Source organism: Caloenas nicobarica, chromosome 18, assembly GCF_036013445.1.
Source record: "Caloenas nicobarica isolate bCalNic1 chromosome 18, bCalNic1.hap1, whole genome shotgun sequence".
NCBI classification, from domain to species: domain Eukaryota; kingdom Metazoa; phylum Chordata; class Aves; order Columbiformes; family Columbidae; genus Caloenas; species Caloenas nicobarica.
Genome location: NC_088262.1, coordinates 12,685,113 through 12,697,459, shown reverse-complemented (window position 1 = coordinate 12,697,459; position 12,347 = coordinate 12,685,113). Strand labels below are relative to the sequence as shown.

The 12,347-nt window shown below is 48.5% G+C and overlaps 1 protein-coding gene across 2 annotated transcripts in view; it reads left to right on the top strand.

The window, feature by feature from the left end:
- MAP2K4 (mitogen-activated protein kinase kinase 4) overlaps positions 1-12,347 on the top strand; it is a 94,874-nt gene that overhangs the window by 45,493 nt on the left and 37,034 nt on the right. For both annotated transcript variants that reach the window (XM_065647563.1, XM_065647564.1), the window contains exon 3: positions 3,296-3,470. In XM_065647563.1, the coding sequence (XP_065503635.1) occupies positions 3,296-3,470 (175 nt within the window). The remainder of the gene's footprint in view (positions 1-3,295; positions 3,471-12,347) is intronic.

The following is a 12,347-nucleotide window of genomic DNA, read 5'->3' as shown; positions in this document are numbered from 1 at the left end:
ATTTTTCCCAGTGTTCCCAGCCTTAGAGAGATTCGGTTTCTACAGCTTAGAACCAAAATGGTAGGAGGAGGCAGATGTCTGATGACGTTTGTGCAAACTAATGAGCATTAAACACAGGGCCCGAGGTCTGAGCGGCTGCAGAAGCAGGGGTGGGACATTAATCACTTTTCACCTTCACTAGATGCTGTTCCGTGTGGTTACCCTTCTATTTTCTGAAGCAAGCTGTTGTAGTATTCAGTGCAACAGGGTGTAGTGCAGGGTTTAGGCTTTTTTGTATTTTGGGAGCATATCTGCCCTGTAGATTTACATCCTCATATAGCTGCAGCAATGCCAATCTAGTAGTAGATGTGCTGCATTGATGATTTATTTCTTCTTATTACCTGACTCAGTTTTACATCAGAAAATTCCCATTTTATTTCAACGCAGAGAGCATGTGTTCTAGATTTGCATTTTTTGAGCTGCTTTCTTGGCATGGAAATCCTTTGGGATTTTGATTTACACGGAAAAATTCCTGATATAAAGCATAGTTTTTTGATGCTAAAAGTAATCATTGCGTTCCAGTTACTGACTCTTAAGATAGGCCATGCTGCTTAAAGGAAAACTTCCTTGCTAACTTCTGACAGATTAGCTGAATGAGCAATATCTATATCAAAGCGGCTGTCACTCTGTCAAACTTGTCATTTGATTATTTGACCATTTCTCTGGGTATTTGAAAAAAAGATAAGCGGGAACTGTGGTTGCGTTACAAGGCAGATGGCATCGTGAACACACGATGGCGATGAGGCGGGTGGTGACGGCTCGTCCCGATGCAAACCTCCCAGCTCAGGCTCCAGCGCCTGCCCGGCCACTGCGGAACAGGGCACGGCTCCGCTCTCAGGCTGCAGCTGGGGACAAACAGGCGCCTTGTGTAACGAGGACATAATTAATTCAAACTTGCTTTCTCTTCTAATGTGGGATAAGGAAAGCAGAGTTTCTTGGGGAGGAAAACAGACAGAGGGAAGAGCAGAACTGGGTTTAATCACTTTATTTGAATAAACCACATCAACTTTAAAATTTTTTAACTCTTTGAGAACTTCGGTATGAAATAGTGTTTTGAAACAAGTGATGGAAAGGGTTTGCTCAGAAAATCAAATCTCACATTTCGCCCTCCTGGTGACACCTTTCTGGCTTTTTCTTCCCGTCTTTTTGAAGGGACCTGATGGCTGTGTTTCTCCCGCTGGCAAGGGCAGGCAGGAGGTGCCTGTTTGCCAGTGCTGTCTCGGCATGATGCTTGTCACCTATGTTCTTCCATCAAAAAAACCCCTCTTTTTATGGTACTGACAAAATAGGATGGTCAAGCAGTTAGATTTATGCATCTTCCAACGTAAGCTACCTGCAAGACAGCTGGAAAGGCCAGAGGTCACGTTTCTTTTCCTTTCATTTTTTTTTAGTTTCTTTTTTTCTTCTGTTATTTTCTTTTTTGTCATTTTACTGCCTTATTTTCATTCCTTGCTTTTTAGTAAGCAAATTCCATGGAGAACCCCCCTCAGTGCAGTGTGTTATTATGCACAGAAGCTCAAAGATAGGCAATAGTGCTAATGGAGGACTGCCACCCTGCGGGCCACTGTGTGCTCACGTCTGCGCTGTGTTGTAGCACTATCAGTACGTTCTCTGAATTATTCCTGGGGCAGTGGAGGGACACTGTGGGGAGAAGCAGATTGAAAACCTCCAGCTGGGCGGGTTGGAAAGCAGGAGGGCCCAGTGCTGGCAGAGCACAGAGCTGGGACAGGAGGGTTCAGCGAGGTTCATCCTCCAGCGGGTCAGGGGTTCAGGACATGCAGCTGCTCCAAGCCTGGAAAGTGCTGAACTGAAGTGTCACGGAGAAGCAGGGGTGCAGCAGATGAAGCCATTTGAGCTGTAGCTGCTCCAGTGAGTTGGCCTTTGGAGCTGACCTCAATGCCCTCGCAAAACCCAGGTGCCGGATAGAACCTGGTGGAGGTCATGGTCAGGTCCACCATCGCATCCCCAGAGGAGCGTTTGCAACTGCTGGTTGACAAACGGTTGCATTTGTTAACGTGGAATCGACTCTAACGTGTTTATTCCTCTGGCTGATAAACTCGATAAGCTTTATGCGTTTGGTCAAATGCTTCATGTGTGTTCTGCTCATTCGGCTGGACCGTGGATGAGCGAGTGGTGGCTCGATCAAATGCTCAAGAGAAGTGATCAGAGTCCAAGAGATGAGTTTGACAGACTCTCCCTTGTACCCAGGGTGGTCAGAAGTACCTGTTTGCTTTAATATCTGTGCAACAATGGTGTGCCCTGCAGTGGGAACGGTCTTTAATGCTGTTAATGCTCCTTGAAGTGGGAAACTCAGGCTTTTGGCTTACTTTACAACCCAAGATGTGTGAATCAGCTAATTAATTAGTGAAACCTGAAAATTTGCATGGCATTTTGAGATGAAAAGTGTTGAAAATACTTGTGCATTTCCTACTAATTCAGTGATAGCATTGCTGCATTTGAACACGTAATTGGGGGCACCTTAGAACAACGTGGAACTCTTCTGTCCTCCAAATTTTGGGCGTTATTCTGCTTCTTACCTGGGCGAATCCTGGTGGCTTTGGTAGGATCAATGTTCAACCAAGAACCTAGATGTAGGTGTTTGGTAAAGACACACTTGAACAGTCAGGTTTTGTTTCATATGTCACAAGCAACTTGTGTTGTTTTTTATAAATATGAATTATTGGCTCTTCATTTGGTTTTGAATAAATTTAATGATTACCTAATTTATTTATTTTTTTAATTAATTGCAGTTTCCATTAAGAGCAAACTCTTTCTAAAGCCCCTTTGACTGACACAGATGATCCTGCCTGTGTTGCAGACACGCAGCTGGAAGCGGGGCAGCCGGTGGGGTGCGGGGGTGCAGAGCAGCAGCTTTGGGGAGATGGGGCTGGGGAGAGCTCTTCAGGCTCTCGGTTCTGCATGTTACCAGATCCTACTTGAAGCCTGATGTATTTTGTGCAAAGCAGAAAGAATTGTGTAAATGAGTGATTAGAATGACTCTACTATATGAGACACATTGAATTTTACGCCGCAGCTGGAGAAACTTAGTTGAAGCTGTGGGCAAGTGTATGTCATTTTTGATTTAACATTTTCCCTCACCCCTGCACCCCCTACCCCAACCAAAATCCTTTGTGGAGTCAGATTGTTGCTGTAGCCTTTGTGAACCCCTCTCTTCTAATGTTTAATCAAGTGCTGAAAAGAGAAATTTACAGACTATTTAAAATGTGGAAAAATTGCTTCCCAATATTTTTGACAGAGAGAGACTGAGAACACACAGCATTGAATCATCAGGAAAATTGAAGATTTCCCCTGAACAACATTGGGATTTTACAGCAGAGGACTTGAAAGACCTTGGAGAAATTGGACGAGGCGCTTATGGTTCTGTCAACAAAATGGTCCACAAACCAAGTGGGCAAATTATGGCAGTTAAAGTAGGTGATGCCCGTACTTACATTTGTACTTCAGTCAATTAGGGATGAAATGCGATGGAGAATTAATGTTCCTCCATCTAGCACCCATCTACTGCTCTTTTCTATTTATTTCCAGTGTAAAGGCTGCTATTTGCTGAAAACGCATTGTATCATGGGCATATTGTGATTTGTGAAGCTCTCGTAATTGCTTGTGCCCTTTTGAAAATGCATATCAGAAACCTGCTGTTTCGAGGGGATTGCATGTCTCTGGAGATGGATAATGGGCCATGGGATTTTCACCTCTGGGTCACTGGTTCAGATACAGCCTAGGTTGGTGGTAGGCACAAGGTGACAGCTCATAGCTTCCTGGTGTCTTTTGTGAAATAAGGTAGTGACTTAAAATTTGGTGCAGCCTCACCAGGTGGAGCTGGAATGGAGTGGACGTCTCCTAGGGAGCGTTTTGCGCTTTCTGATGTATGGTGGAGAGTCTTTGCTTTGTGCTTACCGTGCCAGACCCGCTCTGGAGATGGGAAGTGGAGCAGTTTTCTGAACTGTCCATTTTCTGCCTTATGCTACCCAAAAACTCACCTGAAAACCAGAACTAATATGCAGCCTCTTTTCTCAATGGGGTGACGCGGGGTGGTATTTGTCTTGGCGCAGCGGTGCTGCTCACGGGGCGTCTCTGAGGAGCTGCTTGGCCATGGAACTGGGGGAGGTGGGCAGCTGCCATTCCCCCTCTCTCTCTTCTTCTTTCCTTCGCTTGCTGCTGGCTGGTAGCTAATGACATCGGTCTTTCAACTCTGATGATACCGACTGTAAGTGCTCCCACGAGAGAGTCAAGTGAGCTGTGTAGGAGTCTGGGTTGCCTCTTCTCCAGCTCTTTGTCTTCTTTGGAATATTCCCTGGTCTGATCTGGAAACGTTCACTCCTGCTGGTCTCATGTGCCAAGTAGACATGTCTCAGCCTCAGCTCTAGCTGCTGTGAATATAATTCATACTTGTCTATAGTGTGTCAGGTTACTGGAGTAATTCTTCCAGCAACTACTGATTTCCTCACAGGAGTGGGATCCCCGGCCAGGTCTCTGAGTGTTTCGGATCACCATGCAGTAGTGTTTCAGCCTGGTTTTGAATCCCTAAAAGTCTCCAGTGTAGCTAAAGGCTACTTGCAGTCAAGGCTTGTTTCTCTGAGTTGCCTTTGGTGGAACTCGTAGATGGAGTTTGCAGATGATGGGTTAAAAACTGCTGATGTAGTGAAATGATGCCTGGACACCTCCAGCTTCTCAAACCCAGGATGTGTGAACTGGGTAACTGTAGTTTTGCCCCTATAATCACGATAGCCACGGGTAAGAAGAAAGCATACGTATAGCTGAGCGGCCTTGTTATGGAAGCTCTGCAGTGGGTGCAGCTGTGCTGAGGAGATCGCTTTGTTGGATCAGCCAGCTTCATCTGCTGGCACAGAAATTCTGTTGTCCCAGACTGTGTTTGCTCAAAGGGTGTTCAGCATTGCAGGATAATCTTGTTGGTGTCGAGGGTCTGTGATGCAGGTACAGGTCCCATCTGAGTGGCAGGAGGCACCAGTGCCATGCTCTTGAAGTGCACAGATGACATTGCATGGCCTGTTGGATGGGCTTTGCCAAGGGAGGAGAGGTGGTCTGAGCCCTGGGGGGGTGCTGGCCTTGGGGGCTCACTTTTGAACAAGTACAACCTGAAATGTCGAAGTTGTGGGCTGAGATGGTACTACCTTCATTTCTCTGAACCCACTCCACTTGAGTGGGCATGGCTGGGCCTGCAGCAGGAGGAGGTTGGATGGTCTGGGCACCACATCCATTCTAAAATGGCTAGGGGCTGTTTTGTATGTCCCAGTGGGGATAAAACACAAAACAGAGCAAATGAGACCTGTGGGTGGAACAGTAAGCGAAGTCTCCAAGGCAGCAGCAGCTATTCCACAGCTTGGATGGGGCAGTTATTTGAGCTGAGATTTCAGGACAGGGCTGAGCCTGGACCAGCAACTAGTTCATTCCAAACTACTCAGCCTTTTTTTTTTTTTTTTTTTCTCAGGTTGCTGTTGCTTTTGGGGCAGCCAGGGCTGTGCATTAATCTCCCTGCTCCTGCTCTATCTAAATGTGCCCTATGGGCCACCTATGTTTGGGACTGTCCACCTCCTGCTCTGTGTCCCCGTGCCCGCGCTGTGCTGGCAGCTTGCAGAGCTCTTACCTTCTGAAGCCTCAGCTCTCCACCTGCGTTCAGGGAAACCAGCTGCTCCCCATGGCTTCTCCTTCTTCTACAGCCAGGAACTTTATTCCTTCTCCTTCAGCATAATGCCTTTCTGTAAGAGAAGGTTTAGAAGGGGGATGGTCGTTTGACAAGGTGTCATTCTAGTGATTTGATGTCTTGGCTACATTCTCAGTGACACTTGCAGCTCCATGGTGTGGCATTGTGCTGTGGGCAGGGTGACAGCTGATCCCCTGTCTCTGGACACCACCAAATAATGGTGGTGCTGCTGTCCCTCTCCTGTGCTTCCCCAAGAGCCACATCGGTGCCTCAGGCATGTCATCCTTGGAAGCACGTTCAGCAGTAGGAAATAGGTTTATGGAGGCTGCAAGCCAAAAGTCATTGGCTGTTCTGTACTTATGAGTGAAACACAGAGATTGCTCCTGAAGCTGCTAATCAGAGGCAAAGAAAGTTGGTACGAGGGCCTCCCCCAGCTGCTCCTCCATCTTTCTCCAGCTTTACCCAAATTTCCACTACCACTGCTGCAAATTTCCAGCATGCTCAGGTATCTTCCTACCCCACTTCTGGAAGGGCCAAGTCCTGTTTGCAGCGCCCATGACCAGGCTGCAGCCCTTGTGGCTGGTCAGCCACTTCTGCCATGGACAGAGTCAAATCCTCAAATCCAGCACAAGCGTGCTGCAGTTATATTGTAAAGTGAGTGAAATGTTGCTGTTTCCCTGGAGCTGGAGCCTGCCCCTGGCTGATCCTGCAGTGCCAAGGAGCCTCTGGACACTCGTCCTGTTCACCTCGGCCTTCACAGACACAGGTGCTGGAGTGCACCCTCAAGTCCTGCTTCCAGCTCCTTCCTCTGACTTTTTATGGCCTGTCAGGCCTTTGCACAAGGAACAGTCTTTCACAGAATCACAGCATCCCAGGCTGTTTGGGGCTGAAGGGCCCTCTGGAGATCCCCCAGTCCAACCCCTGCTCACGCAGGGTCACCAGAGCAGATCACACAGGTCGGTCCAGGCGGGTTTGAATGTCTCCAGAGAAGGAGACTCCACACCCGCTCTGGGCAGCCTGGGCCAGGCTCTGGCACCTCCCGGCAAAGAAGTTTCTCCTCATGTTCAGATGGACCCTCCTGTGTTTCAGTCTGTGCCCGTTGCCCCTCACCCTGGCGTTGGGCACCACTGAACAGAGCCTGGTCCATCCTCTGACACCCACCCTGAGATACTGATCCCATTGATCAGGTCCCTCTCAGCTTCTCTTCTCCAGCTGAACAGCCCCAGCTCTCTCAGTCTCTCCTCATGAGAAAGATGCTCCACACCCCTCAGCATCTTTGTAGCCCAGCGCTGGACTCTCTCCCATAATTCCTTGTCCTTCTTAAACTGGGGAGCCCAGAACTGGACACAGAACTCCAGATGGAGCCTCCCCAGGACAGAGCAGGGGGGGAGGATTCACGTCCCTCGACCTGCTGGCCACGCTCCTCCTCATGCACCCCGGGTACCATTGACCTTCTTGGCCACAGGACACGTTGCTGGCTCGTGGTCAACCTGTTGTTGACTAGAACTCCCAAGTCATTCTCTGCAGTGCTGCTTTCCAGCAGGTCCACCTCCAACCTGTGCTGGTGTCTGGGGTTATTCCTCCCCAGATGCAGGACCCTACAGTTGCCCTTGTTAAACTTCCTCAGGTTCTTCTCTGCCTTGAAGTGTTGTTCAGCTTCACCTTCTGCTCAGTTCCCCAAAGCACCCGGCTCCGAGTGCAGCCCTTTTTCTGCACTTCCTCTCTGCATTTCTTACCACCACAGGAAAATAATTTCTGAGTGCTAAAATATCACCGAAATAACTTGAAATCTGCAGTGGAGGCACCATTTTCTTACATTTTTCCATTTTATGCACTTTGGCCTCATCAGCCAACATATGGATCCTGGCAGATATAGTCCTGGTACCCTTATTGAGGGTGTCTAGCTGCTTGCGCGGGCAGAGCTGCCAGGTCCCTGTATGAGTCAGAAGGCTTTCATCTGTGCTTGAGCATCAGTGGCGAAGTAAGAAAAGGAGCCTCATCATGTGGCTGCAGTGAAATCACCGCAGAAAAGCTCCGGCTGGCAGAGCGTTGCTGGGGAGAGGCTGGGATGATGAGCTCTTGTCCCTGTCCTGCTCCTTCCTCTCCTTCAGCCTTTGCCATTCTGTGCCTATATGAATATTTATTTAAATAACAAAAAGACACACGGCTCTTCAGGAACAGGCTGCAGGAGCCAGGACCTAGCTATTGGGAGGCTGCTGGCTGCAGCAGGTTGTTTTTGCAGGCAGCCAGTTGTGTCTTTGGCGTGATGCGTTTGGATCCCTGCCCAGCTGTGCCATGGAGAGCCTCTTCCTGGAGCCATCAGGAAGAGGGGGAGAGGATAGAGGAATCCAACTCCAAGGATTTGTATTCAAACCTTTCTCATTTTTCCCCCCTGGAAAATGTTGTATTATGTTTTCCAAATCTTAGTAAAAGACTATGCTCTTATTCATTAGGTCACTTCCTCTCCAAGATCTTCTAGAGATGCAAAGTCCCTGTTTGCTCTGGGCCAGCTGGCATTGCAGTCTACCTCTCACTGAAAAAAACCCCTATTAATTTTCTTGAGGATTTATTGGCATATGAGGTCAATCAAGACTCTTCCAGGTTGGAAAGAGAACAGTCCAGTTTTGTCCTGTGCCAGCTCTGTCTGTGCAAATTCACAATTGCAAGACCAGTTTGTATGTTAAATCCTCATCTCCTTGGCAGGTTTCTCTTCTAGGCTCCTTGCCTTCCTTGACGAAGCCCTTGCCCTGGCCGGTATTTCCCTACAGCACCAGATCTCTGTGATATTGCCTGGTCTGCCTCCCAGTTCCACCCAGTGCCGTTTGCTTCTGGTTTCTTGTTTTCTTTTTAGTCTGTTTTTGCCCAGTCTGTGGCCATTCATAAGTGGCTTGTAAATAATCTGTCCACCTTCTTCACTCTGCAGAGAGCCCTGATCCCTTCTCAGGATCTGCGCCACTGTCATCACTCCTGGTGTTATCCCAGAGGCTTCGCGGCATCTGCCGTTCTCCATCCCCCATTGTGTTTGCCTTCCAGCATCACCACATGTTGTTGTCCCAGCTGCTCTGCATCTTGTTTCATGGGAGTACCATAAATTGGAGGAACAGGACTGTCTTTGGCACATTGGAGGAGCTGTTGAGAAGCCCCATTTTATGTGGGTGGATCTTGAGAAGCTCAGCCGGTAGCCAGTGGGTTTCTTTCTGTCCTGAGGTTTCCTCTGGCACTGGTGACAGTTCACACGAAAAAAGTACTTCAAAAGATTTTTGGCATACTTGGTTTTTCCAGACTGGTATGAAAACAAATAAATGGAAAAAGATTAAACTGGAACGAAAGCTGGGGAGTATTCTCCCTGTTGGAGCAGGATGCTCTGCTTTTTACTTAAAATACCGCTTGTAATACCTGGGTACTTAAAAAGGCTTCTTGAAGGCTAGGAAAGTTTCTTGTTTGAAGAGTGAATAAAATAGCCAACCTTTAATGTGTTAGGTGGCGGCTGTGCGGGCCAGGAGCTCGAGCACGGCAGCGACGGCCTGAGCTCGCAGGGACCCTCCACCTCCTGCTCTGCTGCTCCCGGGCGCCCTGTGGCAGGGAGCACCCCCCACTTTTGGGGTTCAGCTTTAGCAGCGTCTGCCAGTTTCTGTTCAGCTAGTTCAGCTGGCTGAAAACCACACCATCAAGAGACAAGTAGAATGGTTCGTGCTTCGGTTGACCTCCAAGCTTCTTGTCACAGCCTCATAGGAACATCTTGCACCTCTTTTTAATTGAAGTACTTTTCTTGTCAGAAATAGTTACAGCTGGGAGAGTAAGCCAACTGGGGAGAGCACATTTTTGTCCACAATCATCATGTTCAGTTTTCCCCCACCCCAAAAGATGTAGTGATTTTCAGCTGTACACCAGAATTTTCTGTATCTTCCTGTATCTCTTGTACAAATCAGCCTAGCTGATTTAGTCTCACTCTGCAGTGCTGCCTAGTCTAGTCTCCAGTTCCAGCTAGTGTCCTCAGATATTGTTGCTGGTTTCTGGTATTCTCTTTAGTCTAGCAGACCAGACTACAGGTGTTCTTCCACTTCTGTTCTAAACTTGTCCTAAGAAAATCAGAAGCAATCTCAAGATCACCTGGGTAAGGGGAGAAGCTGACCACGGCACTGTTCAGAGACATGAAATTCAGTAGGGTGCCAAGCCTCTGAGGTGTCCAGAATAGATCGCAGTTCTTCCCAGAGAAGCCACTGAGCTGTGGAGCCATCTCTTGTTCAGAGCTCAGTGCCTCTTTCACAGAGTTTTGCCCTGTAGTCAGTGCTCACTCATCCACGGCTTTCACACAGACCTTCCTGCCTCTGGCTCTCCCAGGTGTTCTCTGAGGGCAGCCTCACAGCTGGAAGAGGTTGCCAAGTGTCAGGTACCCCTGAGAGCAGAAATTTAACATTTATTTATTCCTCTCGTAATCTCTTCATCCTTACCTTGATGCCCATAGAAACCCACCAAAATGACACATTAGTGTATTTAGCTCAGCATAGGGACAAATTTCTCTGTCCTTCCCAATTTCCCATATGGCTTCTGAAGAGAAGTCTTGGGACTTCTTGCAATATAGCTTTATTGCAAATTGTCATTTCCATTCTTTGCGCTATTAGGTGCCCTCTCCCAAGTTGCTTCCTTATGGTTTATCGAGCAGAATTTTCTGTTTCACTCATCTGTTTGGGGTAGCTGGTTGAGAGTTAGAGAGTTAGTATGCTGGGAAGGGAGTGAATGGGTGAGGGCTGGAAGGACGTGGGGAGAGGGAGCAAGAACCTTGTGACAGGAGGCAGGAAACTGGTCGTGATCACTGCAAGACCTGACATGCCTCTGTCAGCCCTAGATGTGTTTCAGGTGGAGAGAGAAATATTCTTGTCCTCGGCAGTGGGTGGGCAAACCCACCTTCTGCTGGTTTGGTGTCCCCAGCCCCTGCCACCCCCTGGGAACCCCAGCCCCGGTGACACTACCAAGCACGGCCGTGCTTTGTGTGGGACACAGGACAGCCCTGTGTGCAGGACAGCCCTGGGGTGTCTCGCAGCTCAAGGAGTTGGTTTTCAGTTTGGAGTTTAAAGCTGCTTTTTTCTTTTCCTTTTTATAACTGGTTGCCACCCACTGCACCTGAATCCTTTTGTGTGCGTATTGGGGCTGGGTGATGTCTCTTCTGTTTTGGGTGCAGTTTCTGGGATCTGTCTGGTTTTAGGTTTCAGGGTGGTCCAGTCCGCAGCATAGTTTCTCTCTGCTGTTGATGCTGCCTAGGGTGTAGCTTTTGGATCTCTTGCTTGTGATCTCAGAAGGCTTTGTCCTAACCCGTGTTTGTATTAAAAGGGCTGGAGAGTTTTCTCCTGGAGGATTTGCTGCCAACAAGCAACCATTAAAAAGGAGATTTCCCACCAGCCTCTACTACAAACCCCACTTTCTCCACGTTTGGCTTGTTTGGCCATGTCAGTGCCTACGTGCAGTAGAGTGACCAGGCTGAGCGTAAGACCTGAAGCCAGGTCAGACCTGTCCTTCTCTGTCTTAAATGGTGTCTCCACGCTGTCACTTCATTTCGTGTCTTCCTTCCCTCCCATCTCCCCTGTTCTCGGGATGCTGTAGTAGCTGCTGCAGTGTCTTGTGCTCTGCCTTGGAGCTCAGTAGCAAATGGTCATTGTGGCTCACGTGCTATCTGGGTAGTGGCTGCTGGTGACTTCAGTCACCTTTTGCTGTTTCTCCCTTGTTTCGCTGGTGAACATTCATTCCGTAGCTGGTGCTTTAGGACCGCTGGTGTGCTGCAGCTTAGCAAAACCATCTTTTCCAGCTGGGGCTGACCCCAGCTCAGCACTGTGCTGCGATGCTGCTCCTTTCTGAGTCTCTAGCACTCTTGTGTGACCTCCCAATCCTGCACCGTGTTGTTACCTTCATGCCCTGAAGCAGTGGTTGTTGGGTCCACGCTGGCTTCTCAAGGTGTCCTGTGTCTCTTGTGTCTACCTGGATGCTCTGTCTTGTAGCTGACCCACTGTCCGTCCTCTGCCTGCCGTTTCTCCCTAGGGAGACAGTGTTTGGGAAGAGGAAGAATCTTTGGGCTCAGTATTGTTCTGAGGTGCCGTTAAAATTGCCCTCTCCGTACAAGTTCTATTTCACATGCATTCCAGTGTTAGAGAAGTCATAGCAGAGAAGCCAGTGTCAGAGGTGGGAGGAGATGCTGTCAGGGGACATTGTTGAGTTCGAGGAGCACATGAGGTGGCTGTGACAGGATGGTACCGATGCAGAGCTGGGCTGGGAGAGAGACAGGGAAGAGTGAGTAGCATCTTGGTAAGAGACTAAACTATTTCTCATAGGTCCCACCATGGTGGCTTTGGCATCCGTCATCTTCTGTCAAGGTCAGAGCAATGTCATTATTATTTCACACAGTGCTGATGGTGTCCCACCTAGACAGAGACATTCCGTTGGCTCAGCCTTTGGTAGCTCAGTGGGTTGTAGAGCTTTAGATGGTGTAGACGCAAGACAAAAACCAATCCAACTCATCAGGCTTTCTTTAGTGATGTGTCTGAAATTCTGTGGCACAGACTTGAACCAGTGACCTAGAGGTGAAGATTTTAGTTTTGTAATTAGTCCATTGAGACATCTTCTCACTCTGTTTGTGACT